At 44.2% G+C, this 21,791-nt stretch overlaps 1 protein-coding gene across 5 annotated transcripts in view; it reads left to right on the top strand.

Moving 5' to 3' along the window:
• The first annotated feature begins 1,667 nt into the window (after nt 1-1,667).
• Nucleotides 1,668-21,791, top strand: part of SMCO4 (single-pass membrane protein with coiled-coil domains 4) — a 45,638-nt gene continuing 25,514 nt past the window's right edge. The window contains exons 1-3 of one of the 5 annotated variants that reach the window (XR_006277579.1): nt 1,671-2,367; nt 8,062-8,156; nt 19,682-21,082. Coding sequence is in view for 2 of the 5 variants with exons in the window: in XM_043504137.1 (XP_043360072.1) it covers nt 1,940-2,367; nt 19,682-19,727 (474 nt within the window). In the remaining 3 variants the exon portion in view is untranslated. Of the gene's footprint in view, nt 2,368-8,061; nt 8,157-19,681; nt 21,083-21,791 lie in introns of those variants that run through there. The other 4 variants (XM_043504137.1, XR_006277578.1, XR_006277580.1 and 1 more) reach the window with 4 other exon arrangements.

The following is a 21,791-nucleotide window of genomic DNA, read 5'->3' as shown; positions in this document are numbered from 1 at the left end:
ATTACTGTGAAACAAGAGGGATGGAAATTCTTGTCATTCAGGATTTCTGTGTAAATCTCTAGGCCAAGCTTTCTCAGTATTTAGATCCTGGCCCCAGTGATGGTCATTGACTAGATAAGGCCTGAACCTCTTGTTTTACATTGTTTATTTATTCTCCTGAAAAGTGGCTTTCTGAAATTTTCTGTTTTCTACCAGCCACAACCATTGACTCCCTCAAGCACCCAGCCGAGCTGCTGGAACTAACTTGAGGGTATGTCTACACTTAAAATGCCACAATAGCACAGCTGCAGCCCTGAAGCTGCGTCACTGCAGCACTTCAGTGTAGACACTCACTGCAGTGATGGGTGAGGTTCTCCCCTCGCTGTAGTTAATCCACCTCGTAGAGAGGTGGCAGCGAGGTCAGCAGAAGAATTCTTCCATTGACCTAGCGCTGTCTACGCCAGGGATTAGGTCCGGTCGGCATAGCTATGTCTCTCGGGGTGTGGATTTTTCACACCCCTGAGAGACCCAGCTATGCTGATATAAATTTTCAGTGTAGACCAGCTCTGAGATTTGCCCATAGTGATTCCTCCCAGCCTTGGGGTGCTGGAGGCACTGGTACTGCACCGAGGACAGGAAGACTGTTCATGCTTCTAGCCTCCTTGTTCTCTTTTGGTGCATAGCCAGTTCTGAGCCATTGGAGTGGAGGCAGTAGCAGCCAGCTGTTTCAGGGCCTTACTGATATGGAGGTGAGAGGGTCAATGTTAAGCCCTATCCACGCCCTATGTTCCCCCTTCAGCCTCTGTTCTCCTGGGGAGATTTGTAGGTCCCTTTCAGTTTTACTTTGGGCCAATCATTCCACAACTGGATCAACTCTGTGCTCTGGATCAAGCTCCTCCGTCCCAATGGCACTTGTCAAGGTAAAGACTATGATAACTGAATATACTCTTAACATTCTCCCGTTTCATTAATAAAACACTGCATACAAAGAACAAATTAAAATAATGTTTTTAGGTTGAATGCCAAGCACTGAAAGGAAGGAAATAGCAGCTTTAGGGTTGCCCATGCAACCTGAATCCTGCCCTCTTGTGTATCCAGCCTGTAGTACGCATGTGGCAGGGGGCCTGTAGAAAAAATAGTCTGTGATCACATAATTAAAAACTGCATCATATTGCAGTGGTTCTCAACCAGGGGTCTGGGGCCACCTGCGGGGGCCGCCAAGCATGGCCAGCACTAGACTCGCTGGGGTCCGGGGCAGAAAGCTGAAGCTCCACTGCATGGGGCTGAAGCCCACGGCCTTGAGCCCCGCCACCTGGGGCTGAGGCCAAAGCTTGTGCAGTGTAGCTTCACAGGGACCCCAGGCAAATGCTCCCCCGTAATGTGGGCTCTGACTTTTATATTGAGAAAACCAGTTGTTGTGGCACAGGTGGGCTGTGGAGTTTTTATAGCATGTTACTGGGAGAGGGGAAGGGGGGGGAGGCTCAGAAAGAAAAAGGTTGAGAACCTGCCCTACTTGCACAAGGGGGCTGGAGCGAGGTTGAACGTGTTCAAGTGCTTGACCTAACAACCTAAACCATGTTCTGTCTCCAGGGCCCGCGTCCCTTGCTGCAGAATTGAGGTTAAGAGTCCCTTGGAGTGCAAAGAGCTACATCACCTCGCTGGCTTGGGACCAGGCTACTGGCGAGATGGCCCCTCTCCCTATGCAAGATTGCCACAGTTCAGTTCCCTCCGTTGAAACAGGAGGGAGGTGCAGGCCGGGCATTTTCTGTGAAAGTCTTTCAACTTCGGGAAATTCCCTCTCCCCTGGGCCTAGCAGCGCCGGGGTTTGTGAAGCAACTTTCTAGACATGCCGTAAAGCTCATCTTGCATCGCATGCGTTGGGGAAGGGCAGGGGCTGAATTTCTTGGCAGGGTTTGGCGCTGGGGGTTTGTGTGACCACAGTCTAAAGGAATAAGAGTAGATGCCGGAACGGACCATGTCCCTGGAGAGCAGCCTCCAGGGTGCCGCTTTGTCCTGCGGACGGAGCCTGTTGGCGGTTTCCCTGAGTCTGCCAAGCTCGGCTTCGGGCTCCCACGCTCGGGAGGAGGCCGGGCAGGATCGGGGAGGGCAGGCTGGAGGCCGGGGCAGCGGGTCCAGCCTGCGTTCAGCAGAGGGCGCCCCGCGTTCCGCTGGAGCGGAGCCGGGAGGAGCCTCCCTGCGCCGCTCGCCTCGGCGCGGCCGGTTCGCAGCTGGTGCTGCCACGTCCTCTGGGCTGAGCCGGGACTCGGGCGCGGCGGCCGGAGCCCCACGTGCGCGGGGAGCCGGGACCCGGGAAGCTGCTGCTGGTGCCCGGCGCTGGGAAGTTGGAGGCGGCAGAGCCCGGACCCCTGGCGGCAAAGACAACTCCAAGTAAGGACCCGCGGCAGCCGCCCCCCCCCCCCCCACGGCTGCACGGGGAGCTGCGGACAAAAGGGGCCAAGGAGGGCGGGCGCGGGGGGGAGCGTGGTTAGGGCTGGGGGCGAGGAGGGAGTTTGGGGCTGCAGGGAGGGGAGACGAGAGTCCCGGATCAGCGCTTTGAGAGGCGGCGGCGGCGGCGGCGGGGGCTTCGGCAGGCACCAGGGAGTTACCTAGGGGGTGTCGGGGCAGGTCGCTGTGCAGACAGAGGGGAACATGGGGGTGCCCAGATCAGGGCTGCAGGGAGCAGGTGCTTTGGTGTGACTGGGGAGACTCCCGACGTGGGGCTGCCAGGCGGCTGTTCTCCTGCCTACACTACGTGGATTTAACTCCCGGGGTGGAGTCCCGCAGGCCAACTGCCTGGGGACTTGGCCGCTGCTGCCAGAGCCCCCTCCCAATAGCGTGGTGCTTGGATTTACACTCAAAGTGAAACCAAAAGGAAATCGGTTCCAAAGGGAGTCCGATGCTTTGGGGGAATCTTTCTTCAGGTCCGAGGGAACCAGTTACAGTGTGTTACTGGTGCCTGGGGACAGATCTGGATACTCTAAGCGCTCCTACCCGGTAGGAAAGGATAGTTGTGGTTCAAACAGCTACATTTTTAATAAAAAAACACCCACAGGCATGTAATAATCTTAGCAGAGAGGTGTTGGGGGGGGGCGTTGGTAGTTGTAAAAGTAAATTTAGCTTGGCCGTAGGAAATCTGAGTAAGAAGAGGAGCCTCTAAGTGACAGTCCAGAACTGCTGGGCTAACATTTCAGTCCTTTCTGAATAGTGAAGAGTAAAGGCTGCTTTATTATTCATTTAGAGTAATTAGCTGAATCTTGTTAATTCTTTCATTCTTGATTTATCCAGGGAAGATAACAGACCATGAGTTAAGGCTTTTAGCACTAATCATTAAAACGAAATTTCCATGGACAGTATTTTACTAGAAATCATTGTTTTTGTTGCTGCCGGTTTCTGTGCTCGCTGAGTTGGGGTAGGGTTTTTTTTTTGGTACTGTCAGTAATTTAAACCAATATCAATTATGCATTTCTGTTCATTATTCTAAGAAGAATTACGGTATTTGTTGCTGGTGACAAATCATAGACTTCCCTTCGATAATTTTATTAAGATTCCATCGCTCCCTTTGAAAATAGTTCTGAGACATTAATAGGAAATAATTAAATAAGAAACGCTTTTATTGTTGAATGTTTGGATTTAAGCTCCTTAAACTTGCAGTACAGTTGTAATTGAACAATGATTGAGACTTGTATTGAAATGGCATATTGAAAATCTTAGGAGAGCATTATAAAGAGACCCAGTAAACTGTAGGATAATCCATTTTAAATTTAAGTAATAGGGCTTTGTCTAGTTTCTAGGCCTAATGTATCAATTTGTAGGGGCAAGACACTAGTGTTCTGAGGCAAGTTTAATTTATAGCTTTTTTGTGTTTTGATTGTCAGTTACCTACAAGAAACTGTTGTTGCATCTATAAACCACTTAATTCTTAATGTTTCAAATCTTATATTGAAGAAAAAGAGAAAAAAAACAAAACCATGATTGTCAATGGAGATTTCCCTTTCTGTGGTCCCAGTTCTGTTGTGAAGTCTTCACAGACTCACTCCTACATCCATTTGGATTACATTGCAGCAGCAGGGCCTTAGCATGTTTCCTGTCCTTTTTCTTATAAAACTCTCAAATCCCAGATGTGTGTTGCCAATTATTTTACTGTTGGCTTCTGCTACAAATCTTGAGCTATTTAAAAAAAAAAAAAGTTGAAATGTGCTCATGTGTCTTGTTGAGCTAGATCCTAACTGCATTTTAGAGGCCTAGTTACAACATATAACCATCTTGAGGTATAGTTGAGAACAAAGTGTCTTTGAAATGTGTTTCTGAACTGTGCTAGGGCTATGGACTTTCAGGTAATATCTGCACTAGAGAACTGAATTATTGGTAATTGAACCAGCGATATAGCACCAGTGTAAGTACTAATTGCAGAGTGTGTCCCCCTAGACCGGAGCGGCCAACCTGTGGCTCCGGAGCCACATGCGGCCCTTCAGAAGTTAATATGCAGCTCCTTGTATAGGCACCAATTCCAGGGCTGGAGCTACAGACGCCAACTTTCCAATGTGCTGCAAGATGCTCACTGCTCAATCCCTGACTCTGCCACAGGCCCTGCTCCCACTCCACCCCTTCCTGTGCCCTCCCCTGAGCCTGCTGTGCCTCCTCTCCCCCCCCACACCATAAAACAGCTGATCAGGAGGTGCAGAGAGAGAGAGGGGGAGGTGCTGATTGGCGGGGCTGCTGGTGGGTGGGAGGTGCTGGGAGCAGGGTGGGGGAGCTGATGCAGGGCTGCTAATGTATTACTAAAAAAGAAAAGGAGTACTTGTGGCACCTTAGAGACTAACAAATTTATTAGAGCATAAGCTTTCGTGAGCTACAGCTCACTTCAAAGCTTATGCTCTAATAAATTTGTTAGTCTCTAAGGTGCCACAAGTACTCCTTTTCTTTTTGCGAATACAGACTAACACGGCTGCTACTCTGAAACCTGTCATAATGTATTACTGTGGCTCTTTGGCAATGTACATTGGTAAATTCTGGCTGCTTCTCCAGCTCAGGTTGGCCATCCCAGCCCTAGGCTTTAGAAGGGCCTTCTGCAAAAGGAAAATTAGGGAACAGAGATCAAATTCCCTTCATTCACAGGGAAACTTCAGTAACTACCTGGAGAAATTTCCATAGCAGTACCCGTTTCCCAGGCATTTCCTCAGCGTGGAACACTTGATGCTTCCATACTGCTCAGCAAGGAGGTGTGTGTTTGAAGCATTTCAACAGTGAGTGCAAGGTGGTTGCAGTGAGGTGGTAGAGGGGATTCTGGCAGTTGAAGTAGAGATGCAGAGACTAAGATGAGCAGCTTTCCAGCTATGTCAGGCAGTTATTGTGCATCTTCCACCAATGTCTGAATACATGTTTGTCTGTGTGCTATACCTGAGGATGATCTTTAGCAGGTAGAATGTTGCTTTGGGGTCTGGTCCATGACCACAGACTGGTGGGACTCAGTTGTTCTCAAGACCTGAGACCCACAGCTGTAGCTATATAACTGCAGCACCTTTGTATCTCTTTGTTTAGAACTACACTGCTGTGTTGAGATAGCCAGTGAAGCAGGAGGAGTGGAGATTGTCCTATGAGAGCTGGCACCAGTTTGTGGCTGGGAAATGAACAGTGGTAGCTACTGTTGTGGTGGTGATCACAACAACAGGTGGGATAGGCAGTGTAGTTATTTCCCCACTTGTGGCTTGTGTCAGTTTGCTAGGATAATATACCTAAGAATATTTTTCACACATTAAATAGGAAGACAGTGAAATATGATATGTGTAGGTAAGAGCAGCATGCTAATGAGATGCCATGATCTGGCACATGGGACAATAGATGCACTATACTATAAATCCTTTGGCTGTGGTGCCTGAAATTTTACTTATTGCAATAACATTGTAGTTGCTGAATTGTAGTTTGTGTTGCGTTTAATCCTCCACTTCTTGTCATTTCACTGCTGGACAAATGACATGACTTGACCAGCTGCTGTTCACACCAGATCGAGCACCTTGACTGGGAGTAGTGGTCAGTGCTGCTAAGTAGGGTCTCCAGTTTCCCACGTTAGGGAGTTACAGAGGAACCAAACTGGCTGGGCTGGGGAGGGACTTGGTAGCTGCCACTTGCATTATGGAGGTGTGTGTGGGAGAGGGAATGGGAACTGGCAGAGCAAAGGGAGAGATGGATGTTCCTGTTCTCAGAGGAGGCTGTATCTATCCTTTTACAGTGATGGCAGTGCTCATAAGAACCTGGAAAATTCTGCCGGGTCCAAGCCTGCAAAATCAGCCCTCACAGGTACACTTGACAATAAAAAGCTACTTACCTGACCTAGACAGCGCCTCATCTCCTGATTCCCCTCCTGGAGTGAGTTGGGCTCGGTCTCTGCTGCCATGATTAAATCCCAGTTCTGCGCACACAGCTCCTGGCAATGTCTCTGGCATCTCCTCTTCCAGTTTCTGTGGTCTGTGTGGTTCATTGAGCCAGATATCTCCTTGTCCCTCACCCTGCACAGCAAGATGTATCCATGTTGGCCAGTAGCATCTTGGGCTGCATGGCAGAGTGAGGTTCCAGGTGCCTCCAAGAGTCTCCCTAATTTTCCAAACAAAGCCCTTGTGCACACATAGGATTCCAAGTCTGAATGCTGGTGCCTGGAGTTTATAGTGCTGGTTGCAGCGATAGGTGCTGGGGTGTGGCATTCCACTTGGCTCAAGTTTAACTTGCTTTTAAAATCACTTGCTCGCTAAAGTATCTTACTCCCACCTCCTCTTATGGCTTTTGTGAGGTGGAGATGGGAGTTCCACCATGGCATCAGGCGAAATGGCCGGTGGCCAAATTCCTGGTGGGGTCTCACAGTGAGACCGGAGACTGTCTCAGGCTGACGCATGCATTTGGAGGAGGGAATGAACTGGCCATTGCAGGAGCAACTGCATTGCCTTCTGACTCCCTGCTACGCATGCACAGGCCTCCACGACTACTGCAGGGTTAGCTGTTTTCATGGTGGCAGCTCTGAAAATATAGATGTGGGCTTTTTATTCAAACGTGTCATTTTTGAGCATGTGAGATCCCCTAGGAATCTCCTTGAGTGCATTGTTTTGTGCCGATGTTCTCTGGCCCGGCAACTGTGTTATCTTTTTGCCTGAACTTTTCATTCAGTTCCCGATAAAGGTGAAAAATTCTCTTGCTTTCTGCATGTACCCAGAAGAGCTAAGGCAGCAGATTGGTTCTGTGATGATCCATGAAGCTCACAGTTAACCCTGTTTGTGGGTAATAGTGAGGCCCTTTCAAATTAGTATGTCTGTCCATGGATATGAAAGTCTTGTCTAGAATAGGGAAATTTGTGCTGGTATAATTGCTTCAATATATTTGCAGTGTTGCGTCAGCCCAGTGTATAGGCCCTCTATGCAACAGCAAGCTCCTTTTTGTGCTGATGCAGTATGTCTAGGTTAGGGGTTTGCATTGGCATAATTACATCAATGCAGTGACAGTGGTGCAAATTTCTGTAGTCTAGATAATCCCTAAAACAACTACTGAGAATGGGGGAGGGAGGAAGTAGGCTCTGTACATTAGTGCTGACAAACTGAAAATCGGATGCGATGGGGCTGCTTTATATATTCAGCCACAGGAAGATGAATTCAGTTGTTCCTTCTGCTGTGGATCTTTAGATGTACCTGAGCCTTGATGGGATGAGAATGTGGTATGTTCCGTTGGTCTCCGTACTTTTTTCCCTCCTGAGTTTAGTCCTTTTTTCCTATCCTGCTCCATTTGGTCTCTTGCTCCTCTTTTTTGTGCTTTTGCTCTGTGACTTTTGTCATCTCTTCCTTTTGTATGTGAGATTTTTGCTTTTGAAAGTGAAGGGACTAAAGAGTCTTAACTATTTTAGTAATTAAAAACTCCATGGCCCTTTTCACAAGAGTAGGGGATCCCCTGCCCAAATGACTCTTTAAATTTCCAAAGTTAGCTAAATTACATTTGGTGTATATAGAGCTTACAAAGACTCTTCTCACAGATTTATCATTATTGGCAAAATTCTAATCTGAATAAATAATTACATTGTGCTGATTTGACTTCCCTCTTTGATTTCAGGTGGATGTATTAGACATTTCTTGTCCTGAATAGTTGCTGTATGCTTGCAGTTGCCTCTTAAAGAAAGAGCTGGCTGCATTTTGGTGGTGGATAAGGTAATCCTGTATCCTGTATCCTTGGTTGGTCAACTGTTTGGGATTATTTGGGATGACAGGCAGTTGAGTGATTTTGTCTCCATCCCCCAGTAATATGCAGTGTTGTGGGATCTGCAGTCTGGTGACCTTAATTCTAAGTTAACCAAGCTTTTTGTGTGGGATATTGAAAAAAGCAAGACCCAGAGCCAGGTGTGGGCTGTGTGGGCGGGCAAACAACATATAAATAAGCGTTGACCCCCAGCATTCTAAATGCTCTTCAGTCCTGACCTGCAATGACCGGTACTCTCCTGAGCAGAGGCTGCCAAATGTGCCAAATTATTTTTCTCATTTATTATCTTAGGCACAGAACTTACTGTCTAAATGATGATACAAATTGGACACAGTGGGAGACTCAGGGGAAGTTGCTGTCATAGGGAATGGTAGTTGTGATAGGGGCACTTTCACTGCATTTTACTAATATGGTTTAGCATCTGTGGGCTTTCCATGGGTTGGTGAATTTGGAGGAAGAATATGAATGGAGAGAGTGAGTGCTGGGTGCACTTGGATAGTTGTGATTTGCCAGAGTAGTGTGCAGTGTGGCAGAAGGTGCTAAAAAACAAGTATGTGGTGCTTTTTTGGTTTAGCCAGAAGAGCATCAGAAAGGAGGCTGAGGCCAGGTCTACACTACAGACTTGTATCAGTATACTATGCTGATTACAGGTGTGAAAAATCCACACCCCTGAGCGATGTAGCTATGACGACCTAACCCCTGGCATAAACAGTGCTAGGTCAATGGAAGAATTCTTCTGTTGACTTCACTACCAGGTCTCTAGGGGGTGGATTAACTACAGCGAAGGGAGAACCTCACCCATGGCTGCAGTGAGTGCCTACACTGAAGGGCTACTGCAGCGCAACTTCAGCGTTACAGCTGTGCTGTTGTAACATTTTAAGTGTAGACATACCCTCAGTTTAGTTCCAGCAGCCCAGTGGTTGTGGTGTAGTCACGTCTTCACTAAAGCATTACAGTGGTGCATTGGAGCGCTGTATGAGAAGACAGGCTTTGAGATTCATTATCAAACTCTGTAATGCTTATGATCCAGGCCAGAGTCTGAACTTGTGACTAGTGCATTTAGCCATTGTCCTAGCTAGCCTCTGATCCTCTTCCCTTTCGTGATCTCTATTTTATCTTCTGTGCGGATTGAAGATCTTTCTGATTAGACTTTTTCGAATGAGGCTTTGCTCTGTACGCTCATTATTCTGTGTGTTTTCTTCACCTGTAACTTTCCCCCAAATGTGTTCTTTATTTGTCACTCCTCTTTTGGTTATTTTTAGCTACACCCCTTGGTTTTACTTCTTCTTTTTTTTTTTTAATTTTGTTTACACTTGGTCTTTCTTTGCTTTCATTGCCTTATGTTTTATTCCTTTCAACTTTAATCCTCAAAGGAGCTGGTTTCACTCTTGGAGACCAGCCCTCCCCTATTGATTGCCAGCTGCTTTTATTGAAACTAATTTGCATTCTCCACTCTCATTGTGCTAGACAGAGCACTAGTGATTTTGATTAAAGTTCTGTCCCCAAAGGCTTTGCTCAGAATTGTCTCTGTATTGTACAAAAGGAATGGAGAATAAGGAGCAGCATCAGTTGTAAAAGCTGTTTCTGCCTAAACCAATGTGCTTGTGTCTCTGTCACAAGGAAAGTAAGAATGTGGCAGCCTGTGCCCAGGGCACAAATGACTCCTTGAGAGGAAGGAGTGCTGTTGCCCACGGTAGCGAGTTATACTGTGCACCCTTTTATAGTGTGTATACCAAAGAACCAAAGCAGTTTGGCTGAATCTGTTTGTTGCCTCAATCCTGTTGTTTACAAGCACTTACCGACCTGTGATTTTTTTGCCCATCAGCAGGACTAAAAAAATTGATTAGAGAACAAATATACTAAGGTTAAAGAGCCAGGATCAAACTTCTGCAAACTTGGAAAAAACCTTGAGCAAATATTACTTTTTAAAATGTTATGGTAACTTTTAATGCTGTGGGCACTCTTTATTCCAGACTTTCTCCTTGCACCTTATCTTGATGGGGACATATGCTCACCCTCAACCTGTCTTCATTTTGGGGTTCCCACTACCCTATGTGTATGTGTGATCATGCCTTAGATGCGCTGGGCCCTTGGGTTTGGAATTCAGATCACCTCTTAATTATGCCAAAGTCCTTTCTGTTCTCAGGCAGTTTTCCCCATATTAATAAGTTATCCCCGGACCCTTTTTCCCTGTGTCAGTTTGCTCGTTTGACACTTTGGAGGGTGTTTCTGTGTATATCATACAGTGGCCTAAGTGCCAGGGCTTGGAGAGGAGCGTTATAAACAAATTATTATTAAAACTCAACCTAGAAGTCTTGGATTTTATACTTCATTTCCTAGCATGGCTCCGATGAAGTGAGCTGTAGCTCACGAAAGCTTATGCTCTAATAAATTTGTTAGTCTCTAAGGTGCCACAAGTACTCCTTTTCTTTTTGCGAATACAGACTAACACGGCTGCTACTCTGAAACCTGTCATTAAGTTAGGACAGAAACTGAAGAATAAAATATCCAGTTTGAAACGGCGTGAGGAATTTAGGTTGGCAGTGTTAGGATCTAGATATTCAGGCCTTCTCTCGCTGTGACAATCTGAGGCCCTGTTCTTAGGCCAAGGCCTTCGGCTAACCAGCAGAGGCAGCCATAAGCTGGGAAGCGACCGGTCACCTCCTCATATTCCAACCTAGTCAATATGGGGCTGTTAGGAAAGGGATCCGATCTGTCACCTCCAGAGAAAGGGAATAGCCTAGAAGATGCAAAAGGAAATTTAGGTTGATAGTTTTCTGTCTGGTAAGAACTCACTTATCAATAGACACAGCTGGGAAACCCTTATGTCTTTATAGATGTAGTTGTGAAATCCTCACTTCTGTATTGTTTTGTTATTAAAGTTCCCACTTTGCTATTGTTTATTTGCATGGTCTCTGTCTGGTTTGAGATTGTTCTGTCTGCTGTATAATTAATTTTGCTGGGTGTAAACTAATTAAGGTGGTGGGATATAATTGGTTAGCTAATCATGTTACAATATGTTAGGATTGGTTAGGTAAATTTCAGTAGAATGATTGGTTAAGGTATAGCTAAGAATATAACTATATAAATTAGGGGCAAACAGGAAGTAAGTTGGGATTTGAAAATAAGGAAGAAGGAACTTGGATTTAAGCTTGCTGGAAGTTCACCCCAATAAACGTTAAATTGTTTGCACCTCCGGACTTCGGGTATTGTTGCTCTCTGTTCACGCGAGAAGGACCAGGGAAGTGGGAGAGTGAAGGAATAAGCTGTCTAACAGGCAGAATGCAGTTACCTGTATTGAATTGCAGGCACTTGTTAATAGATATTTCCTTGTATTCATTCTGCTTCTCTTGTTTGACTGACTTAGGGGCGAAGTCCAGCTCTGTGCAGTCAAATTGTGCTCTTATAATCCAGTGTTTGTAACCTCACCTATTGCTGCTGTCTGGTCTTGTTGGCCTATAAAGGCCAAATTCTGCTTCTTGGAGCACAGCATGTGGCTCCTGTAGAATTTGGTGTATCTGCATGAGGGTATCCAAGGACACAATTTATCCCTTCATGTGCATGTATTCACAAAATATGATTGAGCAGTAACTGCAATGAGAATCATAATGTTATATTTCCTGCTTCTTGTGCAGAATCTCAGCCACAACAAGTTATTAACTCTTTTTTGCATTTAGGATACTTTCAATTTAAGTGATACTCTGGACTGAATTATTTTACCTTCCATTGTTGCAAGTAAGACCTAAGATTTACTATAACTGAGACTCAAGAACAAAATATTTCCATTTTTTCCAGTTTGTGTACTGCATATGACAGCATCTTCACTGTTTTCCCCATACTTAATCAATCATTGAAGCCTTGTCAACATCCAGGAATAGCTGCACTTTAGCAATCAATGTAGCTCCACTCTTGCTAACCCTTAAGTGTAGGCAGAGACATGCAGTGATTGATCTAGGAGGTAAAATTATGCTTGCCCTGGACTAAATAATAGGGGTCAACACTGATACAACTACATTGGTTGCTGGCAACTAATTGTTGCTGAATACAAGAGACTATTACCACATATAAGGAAAGATTGATAAGAAATAAGCAAACCACAGTATGGCTTCGCACGTGGAAAAGGCACAATGTACACCGTTGTGAACTTGAAGCTTATATTAGAAAGATCAGTTGAATGGAGAAAATGGTACTGTTTCATTGACTTCCAAAGCGCATTTGACAAAATCCACCCCTACAAATTGCTCAACATATTAATATCTGTAGGGATTGATGGATACAAATTCTGAGTAATAAAACAAGTATAGAAAAATGAGAAGGCAATTATAATGGGAGATGAAAATGAAAATAGTAGAGGCCAAGAGAGGAGTGAGACAAGGTTGTATAATGTCACCAATTTTATTCAACATTTTTGAGGGTTTGATTAAATTAGTCGAAGAAACAGAAGAAGGTATTAAGATGAATGGAAAATGGGTGAATAACATTTTCTATGCAGATGACAGAGTGCTATTGCCTGATTCAGAAGAAGGTCTGATGAAGTGAGTGGAGATTATATGTGAGTATGGCAAAGAATATGGTCTAGAGTTGAATGTGAACAAGACAAAACTGCTAGTATGCAAGGATCCTGGGAAAACACGCAAGATTTCAAGTGAACAACAGAGACTTATAGCAAGTAAGAAATTACTTATGAAGCTTCATTACAGAAGATGGAAGATCAGATACTTAAGTCAGCACCAGAATAGCAAGAGGAAAAGAGACCTGCTAGAAGAATATCTGATGAGAAGGGTCAGAAATCTAAAGACTAATTTCTGACTTTTTAAAACTTGCATTTGGTCTGTGTTAATTTATGTCTGTGAAACATGGACATGCCAATAATCGATTATAAAGAAATTGCAATCCATTGAATTACGATGTTATGGAAGAATTCTGAAAATATCCTGAATAGAGCAATTTACCAGTGAAAAAGGACTGGGGATGACTGGAATGCCAAAGACGCTCATCAGAGATACTATGAAAAGAAAGATTCGATTTGTAGGACACCTTTTAAGTGGTTCAGCACGCGATGCACATTTATAGGCATTGGAAGGAAAAGTTGACAACAGAAGACCGTGAGGCAGAAAGAGAAGATCTTGGATTGATGATATGGTATCCTGGGTGGATCAAAAGGACTATTAATCCACAAAGATTAGCATATTGTACAGAATTGGGCTACCATAGTTGCAAACCTCCAGTAATGGAGAGGCTATAGAAGACACAATTGTTGCTAAATCTAGGCTATTTATTCCATAGTGTAGACAAAGCCCTGGCTGGTTTCCAGCATTGAGGGAAAGACTCTCACAAACAGCAATAAGGGAGACAACCATCTAACAAAATGGTGACTGTAAAATCAAAAAATTTGTCAGAATGCCACAGTGGGGTGGGGAGTGGGTCTGCTGCTTGAAATTACTTTTAACACAATTTAAAATTAACTAGATTTCGAGCTAATCCACTTGCAGATGTCCTTTATCGTCACAATGATATATGCCAGCAATGCCCCTCTGCCATGTACATTGGCCAAACTGGACAGTCTCTACGTAAAAGAATGAATGGACACAAATCAGATGTCAAGAATTATAACATTCAAAAACCAGTTGGAGAACACTTCAATCTCTCTGGTCACTCGATCACAGACCTAAGAGTGGCTATACTTCAACAAAAAAGCTTCAAAAACAGACTCCAACGAGAGACTGCTGAATTGGAATTAATTTGCAAACTGGATACAATTAACTTAGGCTTGAATAGAGACTGGGAATGGAGTCATTACACAAAGTAAAACTATTTCCCCATGGTATTTCTCCATCCCACCCCACCCCCCACTGTTCCTCTGATATTCTTGTTAACTGCTGGAATTAGCCTACCTTGCTTGTCACCATGAAAGGTTTCCCCCCCCCCCCCCCGCTGCTGGTGATGGCTTATCTTAAGTGATCACTCTCCTTACAGTGTGTATGATAAACCCATTGTTTCGTGTTCTCTCTCTGTGTGTGTGTATATAAATCTCTCCTCTGCTTTTTCCACCAAATGCATCCGATGAAGTGAGCTGTAGCTCACGAAAGCTTATGCTCTAATAAATTTGTTAGTCTCTAAGGTGCCATGGGTACTCCTTTTCTTTTTGCGAATACAGACTAACAAGGCTGCTACTCTGAAACAATTCAGGTTGTGTATTTAGTTTTTTAAAGGACCTAATTCTAATAAATCTTTGCACGATGTTTTAAAAATGTCATTGTCATTTGTTTGATGTTTACATACAAACAGTGTGCTGCAACGCTTGCCACTCAAACATTGCAACACTCTGCTGGTCAGAGAACTAGAAAGAGAAACCTGTCTGTTATCTCTGTGTCCAAGCTGAGTGCAATGCAAAAATTAAAAGGCACAATGGGAGAAAATAAACTCTATTTAAAAATCCTTCTCCTGTTAATAATCAAGTGTATTATTATTACTAATACACATGAGGATCTGGTTTTTTTAAGGGGCTTTAATTTTCATATTCCTTTAGGCGGAGATTTCAAAGACACAAAGCAACAGCTAGGTGTCCAACTTCCAATGGGAGTTGGGTACCTAGTGGTCATTTGTGCCTTTGAAAATCTCCCCCTTAGTTTTGTTTTTAAGAGGGAAATAGAAGTGCCTGTGCATTTGACTCTCTGATTGCATATCCAGGTCTGTGGTCTACAGTCATTAGGTACTTAGGCCCTTTTCCCCGTCTTTACAGTGACAGTGAAAAGAGTTCTTGCGGCTTGTCTGCTGGATACCTGGCATCACTTGATGTCACGTGCTGTTGCAGAGGCCTGATCCTGTATTCCTTGTATGCCTGCATTTTCACTGACTTAAGTGGGAATTTGGGGTGCCTGAAGAATGAAAGATCGAGCCCTAGCGGTAATGCACCTTGACATGCATGACCCCAAATGTAATGATATTTAAGATTTAAAGGAGCTGAAGAATTCCTTTTAAAATGTGTGTCTGGGGGGAGGACCTGGACCTTCTCTTCGCTGTTCGTTCCCCTTCGTTTTGCCCGAGTACTTGCAGGGTTGCTTGAGGTTGTGGTGTTTTTGGTTTTCTTTTGTTGCACTGTTGTCGGTGCCTGATTTCTGAGTCGGGCTCCTCTGGAAGAGAGTTGGCTTCTTTCCATACTTTAGCTGAAAAAGCAAACATTAAAAGCTGTCTATTTAGAATCTAGTATCATTTTAAATAGGAGCTGAGGGTTGGTTTGTTTGTTTTTTTAATGCCTGACCTAGCTAGCATGCAGCAGAGTGGAGTCCATTCAAAGACTCCCTGTGCAGAACTGGAGCTGTAGCACTTTGAAAAAGAAAATGTTTGAAGTAAGACAGGTATGCTGGCAGTTCAGGCTCTGACAACCCCCACGAGCACTGGAGGGCAGCATAGGAGAAGAGATGGATTGTGATTAGCCCAAGGAATTAATTTTAACATTTTCAGTCCCCTTCCCCCTTTCACTTATCAGAGTAGCAGTAGCGGGAGCATTAAACATTTCCCACATGATTTTTTTGCAGCACTGGCAGTATTTGGGAGCTGTACAGCCACAGGAGGTAGACACTAAACTTAAGCTCTCTGGCATGTCAGTTTTCCTATCTGTAAAATGGGAGTGATGGCCCTAACCTCCTTTGCAAAGCACTTTGAGATTTACTGATGAAAAGAGCTATATAATAGATTGATAATATTGAACATTTCAAAATACAGTATAGGAAAACAGTCAACAAAATACATAGTCTCAAAAAAGGAATGATTAAAAACATTTATATATAAATCTAACCTTTTAATTTAATTAAAAAAAAGTATGTGTTCCGCACTGTGCTTTTGCTAGATTATATGTACTAGTTGGGCATATGGCAGAAACTTGGCTGTATGTCCCAACTTTGTTACTCTCTTGTGTGTCAAAGAGAAGTTTACTTGTGCAGTGCACGGGGTAGTTTTTTACATGTGAATATTGTAATTCACGGAACATACAAAATGTAATGAGGATGGATTATTTATAAGAATTACCATAACTGGTCGTTTGTATGTGGTGTTATTTTTCTGTAGTTCGTGTAAGAGTTCTAGTAAACTGAAGCAACCTTTACTGTAACTTAATTTTTGTGTGTGGAAGTTTGCTAGTGCATGTTAGAAATTTATATTTGTCACAGTTCAGGTTAATTATACCTGTATTCCCCCTCCGCTGTCATCTCTCTTGGCTAGAGACCCATGTCTCTCTTCCTCCTGATTGGGATTTTTCCTGCCTACACTGTGATATCCCCAGCAAGCCAGATGGCCTAAACACCCAGTGTCTGTGCTTTGCTTTCTCTCCAGAGGTTATGAACAGTGTAGTTGCTAGTAGTTATAAGTTACCCCACAGCTCTTCCTAAGCAAACACATTTATTCTTAAGGTGAAAGCATTACAAAGAAAACATAAAAAACAATAAATGTTCCTATATGCATGCTAAAAGGTAACCAGAGGTCAGTCTTATGGGAACCGAGTAGGTCAAGTCTTTCCATCCCCTCCACAAGGATTGGGGCCCCCATTGAACTGAAGGTCCTTTCTGCTTGCTGGATCAGAAAGGGAAGTCCTCCCCCCACCCCTATTAGTTTAAACTTAGGTTATTTATCCAAAAGTCTTTCCTTTGTGTGTTGGTCTCTGGAGAATCCAGTTTGAACTAGTATATGCAAACTGTCCCAGGAGGTAGTAATACCTTTCTGTGAGGGTTACATCCTGGCTGATTTGCCTTAGTCACCACCCACTGCTTTCAGTTCCTGGAGGAGGTGCGATAGCCCTCCCCAGTGAAGTACAGCACAGTCATACATAAACCTTTCATTTAATATAATGAATCCTAAAGATACTGCGTGTGGTTGCAATATCTGTTACATCTTCCCCTTTGAGAGGTTACATACAGTTCTGGCCTCCAGTGATATATAAACCTAATGCAATAAGGTATGTCAAGGATATTGCAGGAAATTGCCATATCTGTTGCAATATATAACCTCTGAATGTTTAAATTAAGTCATAAAAAAATTCCTCCATTGGGTGGGTGCATGAGGTTTCCTGTGGAATTGTGCTCCAGAGCTGAGTAGAAGATGGGCTCTGTAGATACTACCCTGTGAAGTTTCTGACTCTTGCAAGAGAGAGGTTTGGATTCTTTTTGCGGGTGTGATGATCGGATTCTCAGTACTTTAGAAAGCTCTGTATGGAGAAGGGAATATCAGGGAGAGACAGTATAGTCCCATGGATAGGGCACTGGAGTCAGGAGAGCTGCATTGTATGTCTCTCTCTACCACGGATCTGCTGTGTCACATTGGGAAGGACATTTCACCTCTCTGTGCCGTTATTTTCCCTGCTATCCTTTGTCTTGTCAGTTTAGATCAGTGGTCACCAACCCATAGATAGCCATCGACTGGTCGATCCTGGAGCCTTTGCTAGTCAATCGCGATCTCTGGCCGCTAAAAGTCCGGCGGCGCAGTGGTGCTAATGCAGGCTCTCAGTGTGCCCTGGCCCCAGTCCGCTCCCGGAAGCGGCCAGCACCCCCCCGGGGAGGAGGGGCAAGTCTCTGCACACTGCTACTGCTTGCAAGCACCGCTCCCGCATCTCCCATTGCCTGCAGTTCCCCATTATTGGCCAATGGGAGTTGCGGGGGCGGTGCTTGTAGGCAGGAGCAGTGTACGGAGTCGCGTCTCCCGCCCCCACCCCCCCGGGGCCACAGGTATCTGCTGGCCACTTCCGGGAGCGACAAGGGGCTAGGGCAGGCAGAGAGCCTGCCTTAGCCCCTCTGTGCCACCAACCACAAGCCGCCAAAGGTAAGTGCCCCCAGTGGGAGCCTGCACCCCAACTGTCAGCATCCCAACCCCCCTCCTGCATCCCAAGCCCCAGTCCTGAGCCCTCTCCCAGAGCCAGCACCTCATACCCCCTCTTGTACCTCAACCCCAGCCTTGACCCCCCTCCTATACCCAAACACCCTCCTGCACCCCAACACTCTGCCCCTGTCCGGAGCCCCCTCGGTACCCAAACTCACTCTCAGAGCTTGCACTCCTTACCCCTTCCTGCACCCCAACCCCCTGCCCCAGGCTCAGCCTGGAGTCCCCTCCCACACTCTGAACTCTTCAGCCCCAGCCCAGAGCCCGCACCCCATTCCAAACTTCAACCCCCGCCCCAGCCCGGTGAAAGTGAGTGGGGGAGGGAGAGCGAGAGCGAGCGACGAAGGGAGAAGGGGATGAAATGAATGGGGCAGGGCCTCAGGGAAGGGGCAGGGTAGATCCTGGGTTGAATTTAAATTCAAAAAGTGATCTTGTGTGTAGACCACTGGCTTAGATTGTGAGTTCTTGGGGTAGGAACTGTGTCTCACTACGTGTTTGTATGGCGCCTGGCAAGATGGGGCTCTAATTTCGTTCTGGGCTATGGGTTCTGCTGTATTGTATGTATAAATTCAAAACATTACGTTAAAAGAACACTAAGGTTGCAAAGTCAAGTACTCAAAAATTAGGAAGTGCCAGTATTAAACTTGCCCGTAGAGTCTTAATTCAGGCCCCTTGGGTGTCTCTATTATGACACTGTCTTTAACTACATCATCCCATATTATTTCTCCTCTACTACCACCTCAACTGGAGCTTCTCAGTGAAATGGTTGTAAGTTTTTATGTGTGTTTTTTTTTTTTAAACCTAGGCAAAATAACATTTTCCCCTGTTCTCATTCTTGCAAATTGCTGAACTATTTTAATTGAAACTTTCAAAAAAAAAAAAAAATCAGCCTGGTGCAGACCCCTGGGATGGAAAATTTCAGTCCAAATGGTTAAAGGTTGGCAGAGTTATTATAAGCAACTGAAAGCATGGAAAGTAAATGGCAACCTTAACTCTGGGGGTGCTAGCAGCTCCATCTACAGTATTAACACTAAAAGGACCCAGTCACTATCCTTAGCTGTGCTGAAGTGCAGAGCGCCTTTAATTTTCAGAGTCATGTCCATGGCCCCTTAATTCTTTTGAAGGGGTTGGGAATTCTTTTCCAACCTATGAAGCTGAGACTGTACAAGAAATGGGGGATTAAGTGACTCTTGGCTTCTTCAGTACAGCAGTATTTCTGAGACTTACTGTTGAATTTGTTAAGGTCTCCTGTTGTGTTTGTTTGTTTGTTTTTTTTAAAGCAAACTGGATTCTAGCTGAGGCACTTAACTTTTACCACCACAATATTTTAAGGAGTTCACTGGAGTCAGAGGCTATCCTTAGTTCCCATTGCCCTGGGGAGCTGCTAAGGTTGTCAGGATTCCTGGCCAGCATTGGAGCACCCCTTCATTAACTCTGCCTTGTGGAATTCACAGTATCAGAGAGGCTGGGACATGTTTCCATAATGTGGGCTGTTTCCAGGTTCTCTGGAATTCTCCTGCCAATGGCAAGTCTTGCAAATATAGCATTGCTGCTGCAAAATTCTAGCGAGCCCTGAATATAATGTAAACATATCACTTCTGTGTTTCAGTGCAAGAGCGTCTGCTGTCAAAATTCGGCGTCACTTATTTGGTTGAAGGCCAGTGGAAAATAATCCAGTAGAGCCACTAGCTCAGGGACCATCTGTGAAGCCATTCTCTGACATTTGGGTGCTTTAACATCATATCTTAATAAATAAATCCTTGAAACATTAGGGAGCTAAGAAACAGCATAAAGGTTTTAAGGCTCTGAATTCTTGTCTGGTTTTACTTCTTACTTATCCAGTTATTTTCTGCTCCTATTGTCTAGAATTTCTCTGGCATTTCTCTGGAACATGTTTGCCCTTTGTTTTAATATCCCTTTCTGACTATGCATTTCGTATACCTGAGCTTAGTTGCTGCTCGTTCTCTAATTCTGTGACAGCCTTGTCCTCTTCATATTCTTCACGATTAAGAAAAGTTTCCCTGGATCTGCTATCATCCCTTTTACTCATTTTGAACGACACAGCTATCTCCTTTTTTCTGCTAACAGGGAGCAGTTGAGCTTTCTTCCTCTGCTTTTCCTGCTGCTAAGGTTTGTCACTGTACCCTTGCTTCCATTTGTGTCAGGCCTTCTCTAAGCAGGAACGACATTCATGGAGACTTAAATTAAATAAGTGGGTCAAAATGATAGCTACAGAAAGATGAGAAATTCATAGGCCCTGAGGCCTTCACAGTTGTCACTGGGCTACACACCATGGCTGCGTGGTACTTCACAGCAGCAGAGGGGAATAGAAAACTCGGATCTTCCTGGTTTAAAAGAACAGACCTTATCACTTGAGGTAAAGGAAAATCTCTCGGGGTGGTTAACAGGGTAGGACCTATGCCACACAATTAAGCTGTTCTGAGTCAAATATTTAAAAAAACAGGAAAATGTGGTTGGAAAAGCAGGAAGGTTGTAAGAGAGATTTGGAGGCAGGTATAAGACCTCAGACAACATTTAACTCATTTCTTGAAACTGACTGTGTCCCTTTGTGAAACAATAGTAATAATATTGAGCTGTTTCTTTGCATGCTAATGAAATTCCCTTCTAAAAAGTGTTGAGAGCAATATAAAGAGCAGAAGTAGTTGGGGGAAATATGCATTGGGTTTTGAGCACTAAAGCAGCATGGAGAATAAAAATAAACTTTCATTTCAAGGTTTAAAATCCTGTGTAGTTTTGTTAACTGTGGGCACAGAACAATGAAAGAAAGAGAGGTCTCCTATCATATAGTCTGCATGTAACTAATCTGTTTCTATTTAAAAAAAAAAGAAAGAAATTGTAAAGTTCAATTAACGTCAAACTTTCAAAAACAATCCCCCCAAATGCCCACTACCCTCCCCCCCCCCCAAAACCAAACCTGAGTTATGATACCTGTTTAAGAAAACAATGGGTTTTTTTTTCTTTCTCTAGGCTCTTGATTTTATTCACAGGTCAACTTGTTTCCATCTTGACAAAGTCTGGATGTACTGATTAACCTCTTCCTGACCGTTCTATAACTTGTGGTGTCCCATCTCTGTTTCTCCTAGATAAGCATTAAGCCTCAGTAGTCAAAATGATGATAAAATGCAGCAGTGGAATAGTGTGCTGCAGGAAAAATCTGTTTCCAAATCCTGTAAGCAGTATGTATGACTGTCACTGAAACTGAGTGAAACCTATTAAGAATTTTGATTATTTATCACTTCTCAAGTACAGTTAAAATCTTTGTCAGGTGTGGTGATCAATGATGTCTCACGGGTAGCTTATCTAGTAATAGTGCCATCTTCTTTCATTGAGAGGTGTTTTCTTTAGCAGTTTAGTCAAGTGTGGTTTGTTCATTGCACATACAAAGTTGAGCTCTCAAGTGATACCCTACAATAAATTTTAAAATCCTTTCCTCTGTTCTATCTGACCCTGGTTCATGCTGCTATGTCACCCTTCCATTCAGCAGATTCCATGTGTGATTTTATGTACCATGTAAGCAGCCATACACAATGGGGAGGGGGTATGTGTTTAGTATAAAGACACCGCTGCAAAACGCGCAGTTAGATACAAGGTTCAAAGCTGAATGTCATCAACCTTTAAGTCATGTGATTATTTCAGCAATAATGAGCCCCAGAATATCTTGTGGATTGGATATTAAAAAAAAAATCCACACTATTTTA

Source organism: Dermochelys coriacea, chromosome 1, assembly GCF_009764565.3.
Source record: "Dermochelys coriacea isolate rDerCor1 chromosome 1, rDerCor1.pri.v4, whole genome shotgun sequence".
Lineage (NCBI taxonomy): Eukaryota > Metazoa > Chordata > Testudines > Dermochelyidae > Dermochelys > Dermochelys coriacea.
Note: the sequence above shows the minus strand (reverse complement) of the source record. Positions and strands in the feature narration are given on the sequence as shown.